The following is a 27578-nucleotide window of genomic DNA, read 5'->3' as shown; positions in this document are numbered from 1 at the left end:
CAAATCATAACAAGAGTTATCTCAGGACACTTTACAGATAAGAGTAGGTCTAGACCACACTCTATAATTTACAAAGACCCAACGATTCCAGTAATTCCCCCAAGAGCAAGCATTTAGTGCGACAGTGGTGAGGAAAACTTCTTTTTAGGGAGAAATCTCGGACAGACCCAGGCTCTTGGTGGGCGGTGTCTGACGGTGCCGGTTGGAGGTGTGATGAACAGTGGCACTAATAGTCACAATAAAGATATTGACTAGAATATATGACTAGAAATAGGAGTTGTAGTAGTTCATGGTGTAGCAGGGCACTGCAGAGCGTAGCGTATGAATTGTACTGTATATTTATTGCTAGATGTTTGTAAATATTGTCATTTGTAATGTACTATGGACCTTCCAGTTGTGTCCTGAATAAAGTTAGAATAAATCTTTATTGTCCACCAGGGTGGAAATTTTTCTTTGGCTCACCAGACATACAAGACAGATAAACATACAGACAACATCTCAGACATGACAGTTGAGTAGTTATTATTATTTTTATTATTATTATTATAATATCAGCCAGCCACGAGGGGCCGATCGAGATGTTTTGGCTTCACTTTTGCGGAGCTGTAATGCGCATGCTGCCCGTCGCGCGTACCCTGCAGCGGAGGCCTGTGAAAAACCTTGCTGATTGATGTGACAGTTCAGAGTAAAAAAGTATTTTACAAGAGAGCAGACGGGCGAAACGAAAATAAAATGTTTGTCTGGAGCAGAAGGCGTAGAGCGTCGACTCAAACACACAACGCGTCCCCTAGGACATGCACTCAATTCAGGTGAAGAAGAACCCTCAATCCTATTTTGATGACAAGATTTGTATATAAGCATGAAAGTCAGGGAAGTTTAAAGCAAAACTCTTGTTTGTTTAAAATGTGAACGTGCAATAAAGTCCCTAAAAATGAAGTCTATCAATAATAGTGATAAGTAATCGTGATTATCATTTAATTAACCAGAATCGTGCAGCCCTCGCCCTTGCATGATTATACAATCTAAAAATAGACCTATTGGCTATCTGTCTTAATAGAGCCATAAGTAATATGCATTTATTATTAATAATTGTTTTATGTTTGTTGGTCTTTTTTTACTGCTTCTAACGTTTGTTGCTCATGCACATTTTTCATCTTGGCCCTCCGTGCTTGTACAACCTTATGAAATGCGTTTTGCGATGCTTTTGCAAAATGACTCCTCCTTGCGCACTTTGTGGTGTTTTCTGACAGATTGCTTGCTGCTTTCTCTTGCATGCTACACTGCACTGGCATGTTATTGCATCACGTTTTGCCATTTCTCTTTACAGCAGGTTGCACAAAGTGTATTTATATGACGTTTCAAGGTATATTTGTCATGTATTGTGTTTTCTGAAAACGTGCTGTACTGTTATGGAAAAACTCAGGAGCAGCTCGATTCGGGAGACGTTGACTTACACAGGAACATTTGATGAAATCTAGATCGAGGAGAATTAGGATCAAGCGGTACAGTTCACTCAATTTAGTTTCATGAAGTGCCATCCCAACTCTGAAGTTCCCGTCTTCCTGAAGGTGTATATACACTTGGCCGATGACTCGTCATAGCTGGGGGCGTGGCCTGTGGCGGAGTCACTGTGGGGGGGGGGGAACAATCCATTTCCCCCTGACTGGATAACCTAGCGTTAACCCAGTATGGACTTCTTGAAAGCACTTTCACCACTTGACAGAGCATATACATTTAAAAAAAAATCTGAGCCGTATTGGCTCAGATTGTGTGTACATTATATGTGACTTGACAAACGACCCAGCGGAACGGCCAGAGGTGTCGTTTCCCGACATTTTTTGTTAACGTTAGCGACCTGATTGAGTCTCCAGGTAAGAGACAGCTGATGTTAGCTTATCTTAGATGATTCAGTCTGACTGTATTATCAGTAACGTTATCCCAGGGTCATCAAACAGTCTATTGTTATCCCGCGTTCATTAAAGCTATATTAAAGACATTTATGTCTAAACATGTCAAATGAATAAATTCCTTGTAACTGTTACAGCGACATTCGTAGTATTAACACCGGCTCCGTCTGTCTATTTGGCAGTATATAAAACTTAAGATCAGGATTTCTTAACTTATTAAAGGCGCAGAACGCCACACAGCAACCTTTCGGCATTGTACCAAGTAGGGCTGCACGATATTGAAAAAATGTGATATTGCGATATCGATAATGAATATTGCGATATCGATATTAATTTCGATATTTTTTAACATATGTAAAATTACCAAAGTTATGGGAAAACACATCAAAATAGATTTATAACAAAACAAGTTTTCTTACAACACAAGGTTTATTTCAACTGACGGTCATATTGGACTGGTACATCATGTGTCTATAGAACAGGCCATGTTTTACTGGTTGGACAGTATAAAATAAATAAATAAAGAGCATGTCTATAGAACAGGACATGTACTGGTTGTATATACACTACAGTATAAAAAACAATGCAATGCATCTGTTGGCTTAAAGCCAAAGTATTTCCAAGCTACCGAGGAGGAGGCATTACCCTACAGTCACATTAGCTACAAGAGACAGAGACAAAGCGACATGTAATAGAGATTATAAATATATAATGTCTTTCTCTATCACTCTGGGAGTGGCCGTTTGGCCACGAGCGACTGCCAATCAGAGTGAAGGCAGCGTGACGTACGTCAGTGGCTCGAGCGAGTCGAAGAAAATAATTCAAGATGGCGGAAAACGCTTCAGGACATCGTATTTATGTATATATCTGATATGTTTGGCATTTAATCTCATATATTGTTACTTTTATCGAGAAATAAATACTTTTAAATCCAAAAACATCGTTTTTGTGACTTAACGATACCTCTGAAGTAACTTTTAAGACGTGGTTTAAGGTAGCACCGGAGAATTTCTGTTTACTGTTGCCAAGCAGCCAGGGGTAGTCTAGGCACACCCAGGAGCGCCCACAAGCGAGTGCATGTCGCTCTCTTTTGTAGCTAATGTGACTGTAGGGTTACTTTTGGCCTCTAAAGTTTCTTTTCAATCTCGGTTATTTTGTCGTCTCCCAGAGCAACACTCATTTTCTTACTTTTGTGTTCTTTTTGCTCCACTCTTCACTCTCTTTAGGTCCTTTCTTTTCTTTCGCTTCGTTTTATGGTTCTGCGGAGGCTCCACGCAGCTGATGTTTATACGTGCTCTGGTGTGTGCGTCGAGCCGGCGTGTGTGTGTGTGCGTGCGTGCGTGTGTGTGTGGTAGAGCGAGGAAGAAGTGAGAGAGTGACGGCGATTTTCTTCGGCGTGAGTAGCGACTCTAGAGTCTTAGTGAGAGAAACAAAGTGTCTCCCCTGTTCTTTGTGACCACGGTGGAAAATCTGGAGCAGGAAAAGTTAACCCTCTCCTTGATTTCATGTTGTTTATGGAGAAGGAGAACCAGGAAATGAGTCAGGGGGGGAATACAACGCTACCAAGTGATGTGTATTTTTCGAGAGGTGCATCAAAGAGTATAGACGTAACAAGAGGGGGAAACTCAATGAAACTGCAGCTCCGCCATCTTGGACTGAATGTAACACAACGTTCTATTGAGTTTCGCCTCTTGTTGCTTCTATACTCGTTGGGTACATGTCGGGCGGGATGCAACGCAAACAAAATATTGCATAATTATCGCAAGACTTTCGGTATAATATCGCGCAACGTGATATCGCGATAACGATATTGAGTCGATATATCGTGCACCCCTAGTACCAAGCAAATAAAACAACCGTAAATATGTCAAAGATTGAAGATGAACCGCTAATAAGCTCATTCATTCAAATGGTTTGTTTTCCCCCACGGCATTAAACGGATATGACGTTTTAGTGGGCGTTCCCAGTAATGCCGACCTAGTCTTTAAACTCATGCTGGACATACAGGATGAAGAGATTACCATTTAAAGTCCTCCGTCACTCATCTGTGTGAAGCTGCTATTGAATCCTAGCCCAACAACTATTCTTACCTTTGTAACAAGTCACGTTGTAGGTACCCCAGATCACATGATGCAGCACACGAGTTTTAGTGTGTGTGTATGTGTTGTGGAAGTAAAATGTTCTCTCAGGTCCAATTCAGTGGCAGGTTCAGATGAGTTTTATTCACGTCGCAGTGGATAAAAGAAACTCACAAGTTGCTATCGGATTCTCTCTGACCAGAATGAGTTTCTGGCCAGGGTGTTATACGATGTCACAGGAAACAACAGAATAAACAAAAGCTGAGAAGACATTCAGTCACAAGTCTGCCTGAGTCGATTTGCATAGACTCAATACTGTCTGCTTCGACTAATCCACAGTGCTTTGATTAGTAAAGGTGTGAGTTTCTGTTGGAGCCAACCTAGGCTCTAAACAAAAGGTCTCACTCCCAGTGATCAAGCAAATGCTTTGTTTTAACACTAAACTAAAGCAAAAGCAGACATACTTAAAGCAACACCAAAGATTAATTTTTTACCTTTGTAAAATAATGTTTCCAAAATCGTTTCAGTGGTTCATCAACTCGTAACAGGGTGAACGGCACTTCTGCGTTGGCTTTGCGGCCCTCTATCGGCTATTATAGCACTATGCAAGTTTGCCAGATTGGGTAGAGGATCTGTAGTTCGAATGAGAGTTCAATTCCGCTTCCAACTTGTAGGGGGGCCGAAGAGGAAAAGTGCTTTGGTGTTGCTTTAATTAAATCAGGAGACAATACAAGTTGTTAATCGACACCACATGAATGCAGCACAAGTGCTCGAACTCGCAATGTTGTCCCTTTTTTAAAAAATAATTTGTATAGTATGGGTTCTCTTTTGGCCAGAAGTTTTTTCTTAATAGGCAAACAGACACATCGAGCCGAAAAAAACATAACCTCCTCGGTGAAGTTAAAAATGAAATGTGATGCATCCAGTGCGCTGGTTCTGTTTGGAACAGCTTTAATGTGACTGTGATCCTAATGCACAACACTTGTAATGTGGAGTGGGAGGGTATTTTACTTCTACACATTAGGTGTTGTTATGAACGTTGTCAGAATCAGCTTTAATGCTAAGTAAGTGTGAACACATACAGGGAATTTGACTCCAGCTATTGGTTGCTCTCAAAGTACTGTACATACACAGAAATAGGCATAGGGTTTCAAATGTTCCATCGCAGTCACACCTATTTGTATCTATTAGAAAAATGATGCTTAGAATGGTTTTGCTTCAGTTTGTTTGTAATAATAATACATTTTATTTGTATTGCAAATTACATTACAGCAATCTCAAAGTGCTACAGAGCGTATAATAATACAATTTAAAAAAAAAGTCAATAATAAAAAATAAAAAAAAAGATCAAGGTCAATAAATAGTTAAAAGGAAAACCTATAAAATACATTTAGTAAAAAGCTTTTTTTAAAGGATACGTTTTTAGGTTTCGTCAGGTGTTCAGGGAGGGCGTTCCACAGCCTCGGAGCAGCAGATGAAAAGGCCCTATCACCCATGCTGCAAAGCTTAGTTCTGGGGACTTGGAGGGTGCGTGAGGAGGTCTTTGGGGTGAGGAGTTCCTGTAGGTAAAGGGGGGGCATGTCCGTGAAGGCACTGGTGAGTGAGGAGGGAGACCTTATATTCAATTCTGAGTGGGACACAGAGCCAGTGAAGAGATTTCAGGATGGGGGTGATGTGATCATGCTTGCGCACCCTCATCAGGATCCTGGCAGCGCTGTTCTGGATGTCTTTGTTAAACCATTTGCATCCAAACTGCTGTTTTAGTATTTCTGTTTTTCATGTGTTAATCATGAAAGTGAGTGACCTTGCAAAAAGCACAGAATGTATCCCTGAGGGCAGAGTGTGTTTAGCCAGAATGTGGAGCAGAGGCCAGGCCTGACCAGAGATGATAAGAACTTGACTCCCAACTCCTTTTAAAAAGACACTGTTGTGAACAATCTTCAGTCACTTTCTGTACTATGCTGTGAGTGATGTAAACTGACTTTATACTTGGAAGTAAAAACGAACTTTGACAGAACTCCAGTGATTCTGTCCGTTCCGTATCACTACTTTGACATGAGGGGTAGATGTGGCTCTTTATGGCTTGTTTTAGAGAGAGCCCCAGAGCAAGAAGACGAACAGCTGCTTTAGGTGTAACATCTTTTATGTTGCCAGATATGACAGAAGAAGTGTTCTAATGCTTGTTTTGCTCAATGTGACATATTTCCATGCAGAATGAAGAGGTTGCCGTCAAGGCCAGCGTCCTCTGGAGCCAGTGATAAAAAGATGAAACTCTCCCAATCTAAAGTAAGAGACAAATATTGTGCAACTATTAAATGTGTACCTTTTTTTTTTTTTTTCTTTGCATGGTTACTTTTGCCATTGCATACTGTGTATATATAAGTATCTATAATCTGCAGTTACCAAATGCAGCTCTTCAATATGCCTGCATGTATGTTTGAAGAGTTCATTAGCAAAAATGGATCAAAGACATTCTTAAAATCAGTAAGGTTTCAGCGGGGTCTTAAAATAGCTACAATTTCAAAATCAAAATGTTAGGCCTTAAAAAGTCTTACATTCGCTGACGAATTGTGTTCTAGTTTTTAAATTACTTTAAACAGATCTTAATTTTCCTACGTCCATGCAACGCTACCTCTAATACTTTTTTTCATTATTATTCCGTGGTGTTGTAGTTCTGTCCAGTTCAATAGTCCAAATATAATTTCGCTGTATTGTGGCTACAATTGAGTGTGTGTGTGTGTGTGTGTGTGTGTGTGTGTGTGTGTGTGTGTGCGTGTGCGCACAGGTGCAGACACTGGTCGAGCAGGAGGTTTACGCTGCAGTGAAAAAGAATGAAACCAAGCTGCAGGGTTTAATAGAACAGCTGGATCCTCCAGTCGACTATGAAAGCAGCATCCAAAAACTGGAGGTTGGTGGAAGCATTGGTTCACATTTTAACTAATTCTGCATGGAATTGACAAGGTTTCAACCACAAATGAACACTTCTACGAGACTTTATGATTGTCAGAGTTAGTAGTGGGGGTCCAATACTTTAAAAAGTACAAATGAAAGTACAGATTTCTTCTTGTATGGCATATTTACCGCCTTTCTTTGTTCCTTCTCCTTTTTTTGTCTTTTCTTACATACTTTCTGCATTCCCTAATGTCATCAAGCAGTCTCTCGCCTTTTTTTTTCCTTATGGCCCTTTCAAAATTGGACAGCCGCTGGTAAATCTTTTAAGCAGCCATTCTTCTGCTGTCTAGCTTCATCTGTTGTTCATTGTTCTTCATCAGTTTTTTACCCATTAGCTAAAAATCCACTTGAATTGTACACAGATGCTTACCATCATAACATTCACCTTTTTTTATTGATGTTTTTGTCAATCTGCCATTTCTTAGCTCCTTAAAACAAAAGAACCAAAGCAACCAATAAACTATTGTGGATAAGGAATTCCTTAAACCAAATGAATCCTTACAGAATCTCTTCCTCTCTTCCTCAGGCTCGGATTAACACGGTAACCAAGAGAGCAGAAGCAGCTATCGCCTACATGACAAAGACACAGGAAATGGTACGATGCAGACGTACACTTATACAAATTGTGTATGGACTGATATGCGTGGTCGGCGTGAAAGCCATTTTATTTTCTTACTCATGCAGTTAAATGTTTTAGTAAATATACTCAAGCACAGCGCAATTGACTTTGTACACCGACGCATGTATCATTCCTATTTTGCACCCGACGCACAGCGGACTTTTCCCTCCACAGACTCACGTCGGTAAATTTGGGAATGAATTTGCGCTCCCGAGGGCGGCTCAGCAAAAAGAGGAGGCGTGTTCCAGTGCAAACGTTCCCCGCACAAACCTAGTCTAAAGTCAGTGGCGCGTTATTCAGATGCTATTTTAAGGGCGCATGCTTGGCCGTAATGTAGAGTGTGCACACCGCGCATACACTTTGCTTCTCTCATCTCACGGACCCAGCAGTTCCCATTTTTGCAAACCATACATAAATACAAGGAAAAATATGACCTTGTTTTACACAACATTTCCATGAATCATGGATGTGTTGATGACATAAATGAGGACATATTAGAGGACTTAAGGAGATGTGATGTTGAACTGCATGTGCCGATGCCACTTAACCCAAATGCCCACCAGCAGCAGCAGCACGGGAGAGGAGAGACAGAAGAGCTGCATCGTCTATAGTGAGGTCATCTCGGTCTAATGTTAGACTACATTGCAAAAATATCACCATGCATTCATAACCTCGTGATTCAGTGAGAGTGAGCCCAAAACATCGGAAAGTGTGTTTTTGTGACATTTCTTTATTTACATTTTGACAAAAAGAAAAACCAATAGCAAACGTCGGTCTCCTCGGCTGTGAACCCATGGATGTATTAAGAGCGTGCGCCTAGCAAATCCGCCATTATAATAGCAATCCGCCATGGAACAAGCACGCCTGCTTTTAAAGGGAATGTGAGATAACGCTCTGATTGGTTTATTGCACGTTACGCCCAAACCACACCTATGAGTAATGTAGCTACTTCAGACCAACCCATTTTAGATTTGAAATCCGCCCACAAAGCTACTTGCGTTTGGCGTTACTTGCGTTTCAGATTGTTAAAATAGGGCCCTTAGTATTCTTAAAGGTGCCCTGCAACAACAAAACCATGTTTACTTGTAATTTTTGAAATATGTTAGGTCCATATGTGTTTGTGTTATGTCGTGAATGTGAAAATGAACTGCTACCTCCTCTGTCAGCTCTAGCCCCTGAAAATAAATAAGTGGAGAAATCAGGCCAATTACAAAAGCTGGTCAGTCTGACGTGGTGTTGCCTGAGCTCATTACTATTCATGAGCTTGCCCAGTTGCGCTGGGCAAAGGATGCTGATAGCCAGGCTCTCATTGGCTAGCTGTTAGCCAATCAGAGTCAAGCAGCTTAGCTCGTTGAATATTACTGAGAACTTGCACAAATTGAGCTGAGTCTTCCTGCAGGCTTTCTATACCACGCTAGAATGGCTTGAAACAAAGTAACCAAGGCATTTTTTCCACAAAAACAATGTTACAGAGTCCATGGTAGAACTTCAGACATTACCGCAAAGTAATGAAATACGTGTGGCAGGGCACCTTTTAATATAATGACCTGTTTGTCTGATCTTCATGGTAACCGAATGTAGGAAATGTGATGATAGATGCACAAAATAATTATGTCCAGTTTGAAATGTAAACACCTCCACATGTGATCTGAACAAATGTTTGCCTTTCAGAGCCCACTGCCATCTCTTTTTAATGTCAAGTTCATCAGGTATGTAGAACCTGGTTCAGTCGCATTAGTCCTTAGTGAAAGTCATGATGGTCCTGATGTGAATTTGCACCTTGGATTTATTTGCATTCTGAGTCGAGATTTGATTTGATGTCCCAACTCTACAGTGCAGACTTTGAGGAGGAAACCCAGGAAACCCGGTCACAGAGTAAGAGCCCAACGAGCCTGCGTGAGTGTGTGCGCTAATGAATATTTGCATTTGTGGGTCGCATGGCTATTCATTCTGTGCATTTTGTTTTTCAGCTGACGAAAAGAACATGTGCAACAGCAGAGAGCTCTTTAAAATGATGGTAAATATGCAGTTATTTGTCTTGTAATAATCGGTTTCATACAAATGTAGATTTTATCAGCAAAAAAGATAGGTCACTGTTAATTGTAGTTTGGGCAATAGTTGTTGAGTTGAGGCAATGACATTTTGTGGCTTACCGTGTCTAAAAAAAAATGGTGTAAACAGAGAGGTTTTAAGTTTATCGATCCTTTCTGCCCAGGAATCCACAAATAAGGCCCTAAAGAAGATGCATGCAGATAAGGCAGGTAAGATGGTTATATATACGTTTGCTTATTTTGCCATGCAGTGAGAAAAAACTGATGCCATAAGCTTTTATAATGATCCAAATAATTAATGAGTCAGTGAGTACATGACTTAATAGCCACATCCTTTTTTTCCCACTCTTTCCTGTCCCTTCTTCTGTTACTTGTCATTGCACATAATCCGTGTTAAGCTTTGAAGGATGCCATAGCAGATTTCAGTGAGGAACAGCCGCCTCCGGTTCTCACTCCCTATGGCTCTCCTGAGTGTAAGGTAGGAGGCTTCAGTATCTGATATCCTTTTCTAAACATGACACGCATGCATATGTTATGTGTAGCTAATGACAAGCTACTCAAGCATACAGAAAAATTATTTAGTTTTCCTACATAATACTTTTTGAGTTTATTCTTATTTATTCGTTTATTTTTTATTTTTTTTAGTTCTTGTGTATTTTGTGCCATGCCTTTTATCTACTCACAGTTTTATTTTGTGTAATTCAGGGACTTACCAGGTTCATAAAGCAAGAACCTGACGATGAGCACATAGAAGATAAGCAGGAGAAAAATAACCATGTTGAGTCCAAGCAGTGTGAGGAACCGAAGGCTAAGAGGATAAAAGAAGAATGTCTCTCTCCTCCTGGCAGCAGTAACTATCCCAAGCACACATACTTCGAGCAGGTAACACACACACACACACACACACTCTCAACACGAAGCCACAGTAGTAATTCACTTGACTGTTTGCTACTCACATTAACCCAGCTGCCTTCTCTGACTCTTAAGGACCGTCCCTCGTATCCTCCTCTCCCCTCCACCCCCTTCCCCTCCATCCTGAGCATGGAAGCGGCCTTGTACAACATCCCCCAGAGACTAGTAGTACGTGTGGCTCTCATCAGGCACCCTCCTGGCCTCTCTGTGCTCTGGAATGTGGAGGAAGAAGACCCCTCTGCGCCGCCCATGGATAGTTATAGGTGAGAAACAGCAGGGGGCAGGAGATTTGTGTAGAGAAGGCAGGTTTCTGCCCTGCTACCCTCTGGATAAAATCACCCCTCTGAACAAGAATTTTGTTATTTACCTTTTAAGTGACTGCCTTTTTCAAATAAATGTTGGCGCTTACCCACTGCTAGTACCAGCTCTACTCGGCTCGACTCGGCCGCTGGCTAAACTATTTAAAAATTGCGGGTTTGATCAGGACACCCCCGCCTGTCACTAGCATGGATGTATTAAGAGGTCGCTAGCAATGATGACGCAGTGATAAGTGACGATTCTCTCCGACCAATCGGTAGTCTGCAGGTTTTCACGTCACCTTTTGGTATCGCCTCAGCTCGCTTGGAACCTCGACGGAGGTGATACTAAAAAAAGTACCAGTTGGCAGGTACTAGGGACTTTTTTTCATAATGGAAAACCAAAAAAGTAGAGGCGAGTCGAGCAGATATTGTGTAATGGAAAAACGCCATTTGTCCCATTCCCATTGGCTCTTTTCAAATGCAGCTGTGAAAATCATCTTCATAATGACTTCTTCAAATTAGGGCCGTCAATCGATTTAAAATATTTAATTGCATGACTGTCCATAGTAACTCGTAATTAATCACACATTTTTTTATCTGTTCTAAATGCAATTTTAAAAGGTACATTTTTTTAAGTTTTTCACGCTCAAGTAGTATTTGAGACTCAGCGTACTCCGGTGGTAACTGTATTCATATCGACAGTACACGCAAAAAAACGTCTTGTCGAGAGAACCATCAGGAAGGGCTTTGAAACTAAACTGCCATTCTAAAGACCCGTGTCTTGTGTTTAAATATATTTTGTGTGTTTTGTCGCTAGTCGCTTTTTAGAAATACAGTTGCTTACCAGGGACGATTCTAGGATCAGACCTTTAGGGGGGGCTCAGCCCCTAATGAGAATGTGACATGGATACAGTGCCTTGCAAACGTGTTAACCCCCCCTGCTAAATCAGTAATTTCACTGGCTAACAACGAATAGATTTATTTAGTATTATAACAGAAGATAAATGCAAAATATTGAACATATGAAAAACCTACGAAAGTCCCTTTATGGATTATGAAGGATTAAATTTGACAGGTTCTGGTCTGGAGTCTCTCTGACTCCAATTTGGTCACCTCAAATACTGCTCCTCTAAGTTTCGTGTCCGTTGAGTGGTAGACCAGAAAATCAATACACAGGGTTCGTTCAGTTAGTCTATAACAAACTTTAGTAAATGATATTTCAAGCAAAATACAACTTATGCATAAGGAATCAAGACAATTATCTCTCACCCTAACGCCAACAGTCTCTTCGGAATCTGAATCCCGATCTATCTTGCCCTTTCTGTCTTATTCTCTCCTGGGCCCCCCCTCCTGCGACGCATTCGGCTGTTATCAGTGCACCTGGTCTCAGCCTCCGGTTTTCCCACTGAAGATTCGTGCATACCCATGACTGCGTCTTTGTTCTCTCGTTTCTCTGGCCGTGAGATTATTTGCTACTGTTGATCATTTCATTGGCATGGGCGCCTTCACTTCCTGCGCGTCTTACACAGGTCAGCCTGGTTCAAGGCTTTTACTAGCCTGACAAGCCAGACCCACATCAAGATGTTGGGTCTGGAAACTCACCATTGCCAGGGCTCAATCCGAGGGGCGGGATAAACGGTTGTCTTTCAAATTCCCCCTGCACTCATAGCCAACCAGAGCAGCGCTAGTTGACAGATTAAACTTTTGCCGTATCCGGTCGGCAAAACTCCGAACACATCTTCCTTTTTTAAGAACGACTTCAGTGCTTCACTCCAAGTCTTCCAGAGTCGCGGCCAAAGCCGATTCCAAAGACCGCTGTTCACCAGCAGCAGTCTTCTTCTTCTTCTTTTCAGGTAGCAGGGAATTCACGCCGAACCGTCGTAACGCTGCCGTCATTATGTTAAGCCCGCCCACCGACTCAATACACAACGTGATTGGCCTGACCAGAATTTGGTTTTTCCAGCTCGCAAGCCAACGGAGAGTTGCTAGACGACCCTGGCTGCAAATTACATTTGCTGCTGCTAGGGTGCGTCTAGATTTCTAGGCTAGGCTTTTACTACTATTCTTACAAAATATATTCTTCAACTACCAGAATCAAAAAAAAGATGATAATGAGGTGTAAACAATACATAAATAAAACTTTCCTTGACTGGGTTACAGGTGCATAGCATTGGCGACAGCGACACAGGATATTGAACCGGTTTCTTTGAACCTGTAATTGTTTGCCCTCTGTCACTAACAGACAAGTTCGCAAACTCTTAACTTGAAGCACTAAAATGGATTTAAAAAAAAGAAATTGTGTTTTTTATTATTATTATCTTTAGGGGGGCTGGCCAATATTTCCTGCCACTATCCTCGGGCCTGGCCTTTGATCAAGCATTTGTGTTTTTTTTAATCATTACTTTATTAGCCTAATTCGGGTGAGGAGAAAGCTATGCCTCTCCATCTTCTCCCGTAGCTCTGGGTATATGTCCTGCACTGACTTGAGTGTGAGGTAAACTGTTCTACGTCGTGTCTCCCCCATCTGCAGCACTGTCTTTGATAATTGCGCAACCAGGCCAGATTGTTTCAGATATCGAGTCCTTTAGCAGCAGATTTGGTCTCTCCTATATCTGGCGCGTTGTCGGTCAGTGCGTCAGCATGCAGACAGTGGCGAAGGACAGTATTGATTAGGTGATCGAGACAAGAAAGTCTCATGAGGTTCCAGGGCTTTGATTATGTTGCTGCCTTGATCTGTTACCCTCACTATTCGGCTGGAGTTTTTTTTTTTTTTTAACGTTTCTTCATTCGAATCCATCTGCGATCCGTTCCATTCTGAATAAACAAACAGCACAGTTTACATGCTTCGTCCTTGTTGCATTATTCATTAAGATCATTCTAAACAGATTTCTGTAGTTCAAACAACTCGGAATTGTAGTTGAGAGTCATTTATAACGGCCCACGTATTAAAAAAATTGCCGGACTCGGGCTCATAATTACAGTTAATGTATCGGGCCGGGCTCGGACACAAGGTGCACAGGCTTGGGTAGGGTCGGGCTTGATTTTTTTGGGCTTTAGGCTTGAGCCCCGCTAAAAAGGGTCTAAATCGCCACTGAATTGCTAAGAGGGTCTGAAAAATCACTAAATCTAGCCAGAAAGTCGCCAAGTTGGCAACACTGTCCACAGCGTTACTGCTGCATCCTGATTTCTACTAACTACGGAGCAGCCTGGGCCCAAATCAAACACACATTACCTCGATATTATCGCGTTCGTTTTGACCGCCCTACTTTAAATGCCTCGTTTGGTTTCACCAGTATTCAGTTTACTATTACATACAGCAAATAAAGCATCAAACCCTGCCATTTGAGAAGCTTAAACCTGAAAATGTGTAGCATTTTTTCCCACAAATTTGACATGGTAAAAGGACTGAAGCGGTTAATCATTAAAAGAATATCAGATTTATTTTTGCGTCGTTCATCGAATTAATCAATCGACTAATTGTTTCAGCTCTGGTAGAGTTACATGGTTTTTAGATGGCAAGCAGCAACCTGACACATCAGAATTAGATCTAGGTAATGCCATCGATGCTCAGCCACCGAGACAAGCAGCCAGTCTTTTTTTAGTTACTTGCTTTTTTACGCATTCTTGTTTTCTCTCTCTCTCTGTCCCTGCTGCAGCGTCTTCATGACTATGGAAAAGGTCAAGGGTAGCAACGTCTTCCCAAATTGGCGGACAGCTGGTGAGGTGAAGGCCATCCCTCTGCCCACGTGTGTGTTGATCACCAAGTACAAGCCCGGGCACAGGATGTGTGTCGCTGTGGTGGGCAAAGACAAGTTTGGCCGGTACGGGCCTTACAGTAAAGTTATAACTGCAGTCGTACCTGATACATTGGGAGGTGAATATGGAGTCAAGGTAGAGACAGCCCAAGCAGCGTTAGGAAGATAGGGATTTTTTTTGGTTGTTTTTTTTTAAAGGCAATGTTACGAAATGTTATGTACACAGTTTTAAATGTTTAGAAACAAAACCGAAATGTGTTGATACATTGAAAGATGATACATTTAAATACATTTTTAATGAGCTTATAAAGTTGACAATGTTTAAATGTATACTCTTCAATTTTGTTTCATTTATAAAGTAAAAGTCTAAACATTGGATGTGTTGTTGAAAAGTTTCTTGCCTATCTCATTTTGAAATAATAAATTGAATACTTTGGATTATTTGGCTGCTGGTCAGACTAAAAGCCATGTCCACAACCAGCCTTCTGTATAATACGTCATGGTGAATGCCAATGTTTTTACACTGAATGTTATTTGAAGTGAGTTTTAGATCAATCCAGTGGCAATAACTGTCATAGTAATAAATATGGCGATGCCAGTGTTTATACCGTAATTCTCATAGTCTCCTGTGTAAATGTGAAGCTTATTTTTCTGCTGAAATCTGATTCTATTTAGATGCAACCATTGAACCGATGATTTGTAACCCTAAACTGTAACAATTATGGAAGCATGGCACTGCCTATGAATTTGCCACCCTCATGCCAAACTGTTATTTACAAAGAATGCAGTGCTTATTTACACACTAAGCTATGATGGTGGTCTTACTTGCTGCTCCACATTTTTCTTCCTGCGTGATGGACTTCTGATTTCTTGCCAGCTGGCAGCAGTCAACAGTCACCTCACTCTCTTGCTCTGCCTTGAGCTATGTGTAAGTGAAGAAGACAGGACACAATCCCTATCAGTCACAACAGAGACTTAGAATACTCACTCAAAACTGGGGCGATTTCTGAGCCTGACATGCAGACCTGGCTGTACCTTGAAGGGCCATTTCACCGAAATAACATGTAGTGGTATCCGGCCTTACATCTGCCAGTTTTTCTGCAAGACGTACCTCTACATAATGGCAATTAGCATACAGTCAGCATTCGTTTGGTTTTATTTCTTTATTTATTTTGAAATGTTATGGTCATTTATTTCTCAATATAGTTGATCCTTTTTTAAATTTTTCTACAAAGGCAGGTTTGGGCCTCCGTAGCGGCCGATGATGTGCTGAGGTGCCTGTGCTATTGGTACAAGTTACTCTTTAATGGTCCCAGACCTGCCTGCAACCCTGAACTGAATAAGCAGGTATAGTAAAAACACAGGATAAAACATAAGAGGAATATTTCAAAGAGATAAGCATGTTTTTAAATCAGATCAGGGGTCTCATTTATAAACGTGGCGTACGGACAACACGGGGCTGAAAATGTGCGTACGCCACTTCCCACGCAAAGGTTGTGATTTAAAAAAAAACTTGACGGGAGACTGTGCGGTCCTCCACGCAAACTCTGATCCATGCGTACGCACATTTTGGAGACAAAATAGGAATTGGCGACGCAGATGGTGAGGTGGTGAACTGAAGTCAGACTGCAGAAAGTAAATGGGAATAACGATTACTTACTAACGATACTGCCCATGGCTGCTGCATTGACCTGTATTTACCCTCTGTATGAGATGCTCCTTAGGAGCGCCTGTCTCTTTAAGCCCCCCTCCCGACATTGCCCAGTCTGCTCTGATTCTGCGCTTCTACGCTCGTTTCACTAGTATCAGCTGGAGCTACTGCAACTGAGTATATAGCAGGACCAAAGAATTTCTAATAAGGGAAGAAGTTCCACTCTCGTTATTTCCGGCTTCGGAACTGGTTGCAGTTCCACCAGAGTTCCATATAGGGGGCGCTCACAGGCCAGTGCAGAATGAATGGGACTCTATGGAGCTACACCCCTCAAAATCCACTTTTCTCAGGATATCATTTTTTGTCTAGTAATTTGAATGTTGCATTCGGAAAGGGAGGCTAAGAAAATACACACTGCTGGGTGTTAGATTTTTTTTAAAGTGGCTTTTTTGTTCTAAAAAGCCTTTTAAAATGTCAATGACGTCATGCACATATACGGCCAGAGATACTGCTTTACGGCAAGCTCTGAGTCGCTTCCTTTGTTCTCTCGTAGCATCGATAACACAGCTGACAGGTTAGCCTCTCCCTGTTAATACACATGCTAGAAAGAGGTTTGCTAATGTTTTAAAGACCACCATATAGCCGAAATATTCACTCTGACATTCTGGTTCTGCTTTGGATGCCGTCAAGCGGGATCTCCGATCGTAATCGGTCCTTCACTGACCAATCGGCATTCATTAGCAGAATGCTAGCGTGTTATGGGCAACAACGACTCAACCTGTAAGAAATCGAAAGGACACAAGTACTCGTTCATTCAACTTTTGACCTATAATCCATGTTGAACTTGCAAAAACTACAAATCTGAGATTTCTCAACGACAATCAGGCGAAAGAGACACATTTAGCCGTCTAGCTCCATAGAGTCCCATTCATTTAGCACTGGACCGCGATCACCCCCAGGGAACTCTGGTAGAACTGCAACCAAATTTGGTACAATGGGGCTGAATAGGGAGTGGAACGGCTTTCCGTAGACGGGCTTTGGCAGGACTTTGTACCGTGAAAAAATCACCAATAAAGGCTTCTAAACCAAATACTACACAAACGGACATGTCCCAGCAGTAATGTGACCTGAAATTGGGGAGAAATGACCAACATTGGCTGCCAAGATTAGCTACAGCTATGTGGCGTTAGCAAAAACGCGCTCCAAAATTGGGGAGAATTTAACAAATTGGCAGCGAAGATGACTTTTACTGCCGTTAGCATGTAGCTACTATAGTTAGCAGTGGACACTAAAGATATAGCAGCACTTTATACAGTCAGAAATATATGGGAGATGAAGGCTTTTTAACCAAATACTCCATAACCAGAAATGTTTCAGGAGTAATGTGACCCAGAATTGGGGAGAATTTAGCTAACCACACTGGCAGCCAAGATGACATTGTTTACTGCTGTAGCATGTAGCTACATGCAACAATGTTAATGTTAGCTTAAAAACTTCACACTTCAGTAGTTCCTGTCTGGAGCAGATAACCAATCATAGCAGGCCGGCTTAGAGTTGCGTAATACTTAGCCCGAGAGTAGAAAAAACTGTTGAAACTGGAGCGTTCAGAACAGTTGGAAATCTGAACATTTTAGCTCACAGGGATTTATCTAAAATGCGTTTACCTCATTATTTTGTTTTGGCCACGTTTTACATGAAAATCCGACATTGTTACATTGTAGACATGACAGAAAATACGGGAAAGCATCATGTGTCTCCTTTAAAGCACTATTGACGCAAATAAGGACAAGTTTCTTTTGGGACAGTTTTTTTTTTCATTTTGTAAATGTGATGCAAAACTAAAATGTATAATTGACTGACTGCATATGTGGTTATTACACTCAATACTTGAGGTGTACTTACCCGGGAGTGGGTGACATAGACAAAGAAGGTCTGCTGGTGTGCTTGGGCTGTTGGTCAGGCACAGTTTGACATTATGCTGTGTATGAAGAAGTGGGAGTGCAACTGTAAAGGGAGTCGTTAGACCCACATTGAATGCCTGCTCCCAGCATCAGCAATAGTCTGTGTGTGTCTCTCCTCAACCAGCAGTATCCAGTGGGGAAGCACAGCAGAGTGATGAGCCTCGTAAGACCACTTAAAAAGAAAAACCCACAATCACACCGACACACACATACAGGCACACACAGTGCCCTAATTAGAGCTGACAGCAGAGGAGGGAGAGCTTATGAAATGAGGGCGAGTATAAAATAAAAAAAAGATGTGCAGAGAAGCTTGATAGAAAAAGCAGAGGTGGAGCAGAGACAGTGATTAGGGAGCAAATTAGGTTTTTAAAGTTTTAAAGTGAAGTGTTGGCAGAATGGTGACCTGCTTCCTCAGACCCTTCCCTTCTGTAAAATTGAGAGCTGCAGTCTGGAGAAACTCAAGTATGCAAGTAACAGGCTGTCTACTCACTTCTATTATTATTCCAAGATGAATTAGCAAGATTCTTTATTTGTTTGATTTGAAGTGTGTGGTGGAAATCTGAACAGAACCACTTTTAAATAAAGAGGTTTTAAGACAAAGTTTCCTTTGGTATGGTTTTAAAGCTTTAGTGCGTAACTTTTAATGAACGTCCGTTACATTCAAGACATTGCCAAATGAGTTGATACACAGCTTATTAAGACTATCAGCTCCACACAACTCTCTCTGTATTTATACACTCAGTAGGACTATGTTCAGAAGATTGTTTCTTCCGGTGTCTTTCGCGTGCGGAAAATGGAGCAAAGATAATTACCTCTTCTGAAGAGTCCATCATGTTTTTTTAATCCTCCGCATCCTCCTTGGCTACTAGCAACTGCGTGGAGGAGGGCTGGGGGTTGGTGCACGATCACCGAAGGCTTGTATCATGTGGATGTGCCGACAGTTTTGTTGTCATTACTTAGAATTCCTCATGGGGGCAACAGAAACTACGCACTATAGCTTTAATACATACATGCAAGTATGGAGCGAAAGTCCAGCGCAGCGAACACAGCACAGCAACAGGAGTTTCAACTGACATTCAGTATACAAACCCAGTTTATATATCATTGTAAACAATCGTCTGTATGGTTCGATTCTACAATGAATAGATAACTTGTTCACAGCAAATGGCATCAATAATACTCATCAAAGCTATCCCCCTTATATGGTGAATCAATATGCTTTTCATACATTTGAAGCCCGTCAGGCCATATGTCTTGTTGGCAGATTGAGCTAATTTGTGTCAATAGTCACTGTTTGTACCAAACAGGACTTTCCCTATTACTTACCACATCATTAAACTGCCACGTCACAAGTTCATTCAGAGTACAACCAAATACACAAAGACACTAATTCAAAAGTTAAATCTGCACATAAGTTTCATCGAGTAAATGCATTAGTTATTTTTCCATTACAACGTGCAATATTTATAATGTTGTCCCTCTATTTCCCATCAGTGTAGACCAAAATGAAGAATGCTGGTTTGACCTGAAGCTACTGACACAGTGTAAAAATAGAATTATTTTTAATAAAATGCTAAAGCTGTGATATCGACAAAACATGCATCTTTTATGCTTTTTTGGTGTATCAAGACCCGTGGTGAGTCTGTGTCCGTGGTGAATAACAATTGGTGTTCCATTGTGCTTTGCACAGCAGGCCCACTAAATAAAGTCAATCTGGGAAATAAATCATAACATTTACCAACTGAAACAACAGGAGCCAGAAGGTACATCAAGCAGACTACATTTCACACTGGTACGATGAGGATTTGTCTATTGAGTTCTTCCCACACTGTATGACTCAACCTCCATAAAAAAAAAAAGATCCAGTCTGCATTCCTTCTTAAAGTTGTCTCCTTCATAATCTTTCTGTATCTAACTTTTCTTTTTTTTTTTTTTTTTTTTACTTTTTTTAACTGACAATCCAGTATTTGTTCATCTGCAAGTTTCCCGCTTGAATGTGAATGTTTTATCATTTTGTCAGGTCAGCTAACAGAAAAATAATATTAAAAAATATTACAGTGGCACATTCAGGCCATATATGAATTCAATGTTGATCTCCTAAAATCAAATTGTTTTGTTTGCACCTTTGATATTTGGTTGAAATGTTAAGTAAAAGCATTGACGCAGAGAAAGACTCTTCTTTCCTGCCTCTTGAATATCAGTCCTTTTTTAATCTGTTTGTATAGGAACATCTCTGTGTGTGTGTGTGTGTGTGTGTGTGTGTGTGTGTGCGTGCCTGTGTGTACCGACCCTGACTGAATGTCAAAAATAAAGAGGACTGTTGTGGAAGTGGCTATAGACATACAGACATAAGCATAGAAAAAAAAAAATCTATTAAAAAAAATATACCACTGATGGTCACAGGAGAAAGAATTTGACAACTTGAGGACTATGGAGAATAACAATGTGCTACCTGAACAGCAAGCATGTTATTTGAAATCCATAAGTCTCTAGTGTAATCTTGATGGAGGGAACCTAAACACTGTAAAAAAAAAAGAAAAGAAAAGAAAAAAAACAATCATACAGGATAAGAAAGATCCTAGATTAGCGTCAATAACCAGAAATACATGTTAGGGTATTCGATAATATTTTCAGATACACTGAAATTTGCAGGAGGACTTTTTCAGCTGAAAGCTGACCCCCATCCATGCAGCTATGGTACAGTAATGTGCTAGCTCTCACTAGTAATATTTACTGTAAATAAGATTGTATTTTTCTGTCAATGTGTTGGTGATTGAGCTTAGGTGGGGCAAATGTGCATGTGTGTGTGTGTGTGTGTGTGTGTGTGAGAGAGAGAGTTTGACCACATTAAAGCAGTTTGTGGAGCCCCCTGTCAGCTCTGTGACCCACATGGGGATTGTCCCTTCTGCATTTTGTTTTTACACCTTCTGTTTCTCCCCTGGCTCTTTTCAGTTGTCAGCAGAGTAGGAGCCGTGTTAGCGTTACTCACTCCGGGTAGCACTGACACACACACACACACACACACACAACCGTACATGTGTACACACAGATATTAGCACACAATATTTGCCATATTTGGAAAGACTTAAACACACACTCATTTACCCGCTATTACAGCCACAATGACTTTGACATATAGAGATACACACTTCAACACATCCAAATATACTAATGTGCACACAGTGACGCAAAGGATAGTTTGTTCAGTCTTTGTGCTTTGAAAGGCCACGCCCCTTAGTGTGTGGTCCAACCAATGAGCTTTGAAGCTAAATACCTGCAGAGGATAAATGCTTCGCTCTTCCTCTTCCGTTGCTGTGAGCTTCCGGTTCGGGTGATCAGGCCAGTGTTCCAGTTCTCGGTGTGGTCCAGTGTTGTGTTTGTGGCCAAAGGGGAAGCCTCTTGTAGAGTGGTGGGAAAGATACTACTAACACTTCATATATAGTCTTTGGGTGAAAGTCCCAAGGTGGCGTTGTCATCATCAGCTTATAATAAAATCTGGTAGAGCTCTAGAATTACTACACAGTTACACAAATAAGCTTCCCAAAACTGTTCCTTTAAGTTTAAGTAAGTATTATACTTACTTGATGCCTTTTAGTGATTCCTCTATAGACCTTTTTCATGGCAGACATATTGACATGTCATAGCAGGAGAAGCACAGGTGTATTCAAAACCATTAATGATGGCTGCATTCCACTTAGGAGAGGCCCTGGTATTGTGCTGACTCACTGAAATAGCTCACTGGGACACTTGATGGAATTGAGCCATCGTTAAGGTTATCAATTTCAGCAGTGCTTTTCCTACTATGACAAGTCAAAATGTCTGCTGTGAAAAAGGTCCATTAATCTTTCCAGTGGAGTCAAGTACCATTATGGAGAACTTTGTCCCTGGATTTTAGGTTGCTTGAGTTACTTGCACTTGAGTTGAATTTCAGTATGGCATTGTACAAACTTCTACTTACAAGAGCATGGATGGAATTGCAAATGGATGACTCAGAACGTATTGTTTTACATTGTCAAACAAATAACAAATATATTAATCTTGTTTTCAAGACAATATATGTGAAAAGTTGTCCTGGAATGAACCACATTTTTAGTCAATTAGCAATTTACCGTTTATTACAAATGAATCTAGGGTTTTGCACAATCATCCAATATAATTTTGTCCGGCCGTAGGATTGCATCCTTTATGCCCAGATCCTTATCTAAATAAATATTAAAGGTTGTGTTTTATAGTTACACAATCTCACTTCGATATACCGGTTTTTATACTTTTTTCACAATATAGAAGCTTTGCACTTTCACCTGGCAACTCAGAGGCATCAACCTATGTAAGACTGATGCCCTGTCATATATCTTATTTGATGGACAAATGGACAGACAAAAGAGAGGATACAGCCTTACCTCACATGGCCCAGCAACACTTTGAACTGCATCACCGCCACTGCATTCTAATGATGTAACACTAGAGGGGGATGCTTAACAGGATATGGCATGCCAGGCCAGCTAATGGTGCAGGCACGTTGGTTTATTGTGTGTGAGTGTGTGTTTGTACCAACGACATTTCAAGGCATATCCTCTGCGTTTTTGTACCTTGATTAGAAAAAAACATGTGGACTCACAATACTTCCATTCTCCCATGGAATTTCAGGGTTGCGTCTGTAAAAGCAGTGTGCAGTTTTCAGTTTTTCTGAAAGAATGCAGCTTATTTAAAATGATATTTAAAGTTACATTCCCCCACGTCATATATGACGAGAGGCGTTTTATATATATATATATATAACAATACCTCTAGGACACAAGGACCTTGGAACAGGTGTAAACAGATGGACACACACACTCATTGTAGAAACCAAAGCAATAAGTGGAGCTAAGCAGCCTTTTAGAAAAGACAGGACAAAATCCTTCACACATAGTCACCTTCTGTTTGAAATTATTTATGCGTATTATTTATTCATATTCTCATCTTGATTTACCCATATGTTGTAAAGGTCACAGTTCAACAGTTTTAGAAGCTTAAAAAAGTGAGGGGATCACTAACATGATAAGGATTATCTGGGAGCCGTGTATGTCCCTAGAGGTTGTGATTGTCCAATCATAGCCTTAGCAACTGTAACTGGGCACAATATTTGGATTTTTTTTACATGCCGAAGAGATGTGTATGATGGGGCTCAAGTAATCAAAAACACCAGAGAAAACGTGTAAGGATTGGATTAAACTGTGTGCTTGTCTGCTCAAACGTAAACTGCAAACGATAGTATGCCAGGCTAACTAGCTTACAGTAACAACCAAGTGTTACTTCCCAAGAGGAGCACGCATTTAACTAGCTAACACACTACATTAAAAAAAAAAAAAAAAAAAGGAAATAAAGAACCACCCATTCACTATTGGTAGTATTTCCCCACTGTGTGGTAGCTGATTTTGGCAGCTAGAAACAAAAAATTCAGCCAGAGTCTGTGTTTGTTTGTTCTCATGGAGCTATTGTTAGCTTACAGAAATAAGCTAGCTACCAACACCTCATAAAATCTGCCAGTGAAACTTAAAATAGATAGCGAAGATAGCAGAAGGTTATGCCTGCCGGATGGCATCCAGTAAGCCAGACTACTTTAGATATTAATAAATATATGTCATGCTGTGAGCAGGCAATGCAGTAAAAATGAGTTAGTATAGGTGAATAAGCCTGGAGCACTGCAATTAGTTAATTGAGTTTAGTAGGCCGACTGATAAAGCTGTGGTTCTGCCAATTCAAAGTGATAATAGTGTTGAATATAGCCTAATTCATTCACTATTCTCTATAGTTGTTAAAAAACAGATAATAAATAATATATGTATATAATGTTATTATCTTTCTAAAATACAAAGGTGTTTTGTCTATGGTGTGGTCATTAAATATTGCAAACTTTTCTACGACCTTCTGAAACTGGTCAAGTGCAATTATTATCACTATCACAGCTTTTAATGGTAATTTACTGTATCACGTCCTCTACCAGCAATATTAGGAGCTACACATTAAATTACCAAAACACAGCAGTGTGGCTAAATATTAGGCTGCAGCTGTTTTACTTCCATTACCAGACAGTCATGCATACCTGCCTGAGGTTGAACAGGTTGAACCTGAGGTTGTCATTTCAGTGATGTACGAAGTGAAAGGAGCGGGCCGGGAAAAAATGACTCCCACATGTGCATCCTCTTCAGTAAGGTGGCAGGCGGGAGGGGGAGGAAGCTCAAGAGAACAAGTTAGCCTCTAAGTTTTTCTGTGATTGCTCATTTGACAAAAAGGTTGTTTAAGATAATCCCATGACACAGGTCTACTAACCTGTATTTATGTTTATTTTGTCAGACGGCTTTGCAATCATAGAATTGTGATTTGATAACATTTTCAGCGCTGCAGCATGGGGATAATAAGCATTTATGAGCCACAATTAAATGTATGCTTCTTAGACAATGACAATATGTCAATGAGAACAACTACATGGTCCTATGAAGACATATTTTATGTTATGTGTTTTACTGTATTGTCATTCATGTTGCCATGCATTATCTACTAGCCTCCGCCTACGGGTGTCCACGGGTGGCGTTATAGTTGTTAATAAATACATTAACACTTATATCTGCATACTCTTACATTATAATGTGTAATAAAGCATTTTTTTTTAAAATGTTTATAGAAAGTTTAGAAATGCTAAATTGGGGGACTTAAAACAAAGTGTTCCGATATAGGCTAATGGGTTAATTAGTGAACTTTAGAAGTGATGGTAGAAAGATTTTCTTATCTTTAGACAGAACCAGGCTAGGGTCAGCGTTCCCCGATGCAAGCCCCATGTTCCTTTTCTCCCTCTGTCATCATCTCTTCCTAACCTCCAAGTGCTCTGGCTTGGATGTAAAAAGAGACATGCTTTAATCTAAATTAAAATAGCCACTACACTACTTTCCATGTCTGGTGTAGAATTGGGGCTGTATTAAGTGTGTACAGTAGGCCTATTTTTTTTATTTTGTTTATAAATGGAAGTACTTTAAAGTTGGCTGTCATGTATTATTAATGGGGCATTAATTGTTTGCGTCTCATGTTGTATACATTGTGGAGACAGGTGACGGGCTGTGTGAGCGTGTTTGCTTTTTTACATGTGCCTGTGTGTTTTAGAGCATGTCATTTGAAGTGACAGGCTGGCCATCGACAACAGAGCATTAAAGTAACCGCATCAACAATTGAGCACATCTGAAAACCTGATGGCTCATTTCACCTTTTACAGGCACATGCACACATACAATCTCTCTTTTCACACGCACATATGCTGACATGCATACACGCTGCTGCTTTTGCTCACAGACAAGCTTTGGTGTTTTTTCACAAACACATTTTTCTATCCTCGTCTTTCATTCATTTTTTTTTATTTGAACTTACATAAACATATTACTAACACATTTTGGCGACACATCTTTTCACATGTCATACATAATTTAGCTGCTGAGTAATTCACGTCCAACTAATTTTCATTTAAATACATTTTTGTTCTGTTGTTCTTGCACCCCCTCCATTCAGCCTCTGAGATAATTTAAAGTAACATTGACAAATGTAATTATTTTGAAATATCTAGTGTGTTAAAAAACATTGGTCATTTGGGGGAAAATATGTGTGTGTGTTTTGCAAAACATTGAGGTTTTGTACATTATTTTGTACATGTGTGGTAGTGTACAGAAGTGTGTGTGTGTGTGTGTGTGTGTATGTTAATTCTTCTAAGCATGCAGCAGACTTCTCTGGTACCTTTTACACGGCCACCCATAGAGCCATATGAGTCACTGGTACTACAAATCACTGCTACCGTTAAGCCATTGCTGCTGCATTACACTTTTATATTGGCCATATTCATAATTATAAATGACGATAGGTTTTATGTGTCTACCTTATTTTCTGCACTTTCAGAATCATAGCCTGGCTCCAGATATTGATATCAGATATTTTCTTTTCAGATCTGGTGTTATGATCATTGAAAGCTGCAACTGAGCCAATCAGAGTGGATGCAATTGATGCAGCTATTCAATATGCTTTAAGTTAGCTTACAGAAGTACGCTAACTCTTAAAATTTCTTGGGTTAATACGAGAAACTTTACTGTATGGAAAGCTTTAGTGCGTAACTTTTTAATATTAATGAATGTCCGTTACATTCAAGCCATAGCCAATTTAGTTGATACAAAGCTAATTAAGACCATCAGCTCCACACAACTCTCTCTGCATTTCTCATTATGACTATGTTCAGAATATTGTGGCGTCCTGGGACTTTCTGAAGAGTCCATCATGTTTTTTTAATCCTTGGTGTCCTCCTTGGCTACTAGTAACTGCGTGGAGGAGGGGTAGGGTTGGTGAGCGATCACGGAAGGCTTGTATCATGTGGACGCGCTGACAGTTTTGTTATCATTACTTAGAATTCCTCATGGGAGAGACAGAAACTACGCACTATAGCTTTAACAGCTCCCAAAAACTGCTACCACAGCTTCTATGCCGAAAATGAATTAGGTGGGATGGATCTGCACTCGTCGGCTAGCAACTGAAGTCAATGTTTCCCCCTCATAATCCTATAGGCTCTAATACAATTTGAGTGAGAAGAGAGGACGAAAAAAAAACGTTGAAGAAAACTTTATTTGTGTACCACTTGTTTGTAAGTTTATTTTGATTAGGACAATGCACATTAATCAACATTGTTGTAAATGCGCCAGTGTTAGCCAGTCGGCTAATTTTCAACTGTAGTCCTAGTATGCATGTCTTTATGAGGCGAAATGCTTTCTGAATTTTCGTGGTAAAGGAATCCAATCTCTACTCTCTTTGATGCTAAAAGGATGGGCACTGATTTTTACCTTTATTTTATTATTATTATTCATTGTGTTTTAATTTCCATAAATTGAAGCATTCTATTCCGATTTTTATGTTCATTCTGTCTATTTATGTCATTCAATTTACTTATTGCCAAGCACTTTCTGCTGCATTTCTTGTATAAAAGGTGCAATACTAACACATTTTATTATTAAAAACAAAATATTATTTTTTATATTAATATTTTTTAAGGTAGCCTATATATCCCCTCTTCTGAGTTGTTATTTCTGTATCTTACTTTTGAAATGGAGATCTTCAGATTCCTACAGGGAATAAGTTGGGAATAATAGCTATTTTAATCCTGCCGTACCCTATACCTGCTTTGAAAAAAATAAAACACAAACATGGGAATAAAAGAGGCAGTGGGCATCAGAAGGCTGTGAAGATGAGTGTTAATGCAGCATCCTTGTTTGACAAGATTTTGCATGAATATTTCAAGAAGCAAGCTTTTAAAAGTAAAACATTAAATGTAAAAGCCTCATTTTTTTCAGGCACTCTGAGCAGAGAGACATGGACATAGGGATCAAAATG

General features: G+C 40.3%; 1 protein-coding gene across 6 annotated transcripts in view; it reads left to right on the top strand.

The window, feature by feature from the left end:
• atf7ip2 (activating transcription factor 7 interacting protein 2) overlaps nt 1-14949 on the top strand; it is a 16373-nt gene extending 1424 nt beyond the window's left edge. For 5 of the 6 annotated variants that reach the window (XM_078269673.1, XM_078269677.1, XM_078269674.1 and 2 more), the window contains exons 3-13: nt 6199-6271; nt 6771-6893; nt 7464-7532; nt 9228-9265; nt 9391-9452; nt 9527-9573; nt 9772-9817; nt 10006-10085; nt 10313-10489; nt 10595-10782; nt 14475-14949. In XM_078269673.1, coding sequence (XP_078125799.1) covers nt 6199-6271; nt 6771-6893; nt 7464-7532; nt 9228-9265; nt 9391-9452; nt 9527-9573; nt 9772-9817; nt 10006-10085; nt 10313-10489; nt 10595-10782; nt 14475-14742 — 1171 coding nt within the window. In that variant the 3' untranslated portion in view covers nt 14743-14949. The remainder of the gene's footprint in view (nt 1-6198; nt 6272-6770; nt 6894-7463; nt 7533-9227; nt 9266-9390; nt 9453-9526; nt 9574-9771; nt 9818-10005; nt 10086-10312; nt 10490-10594; nt 10783-14474) is intronic. The other variant, XM_078269675.1, reaches the window with a different exon arrangement.
• The last annotated feature ends 12629 nt before the right edge of the window (nt 14950-27578 follow it).

Source organism: Sander vitreus, chromosome 15, assembly GCF_031162955.1.
Source record: "Sander vitreus isolate 19-12246 chromosome 15, sanVit1, whole genome shotgun sequence".
NCBI lineage: Eukaryota > Metazoa > Chordata > Actinopteri > Perciformes > Percidae > Sander > Sander vitreus.
This window is presented reverse-complemented; position numbering and strand designations above follow the sequence as displayed.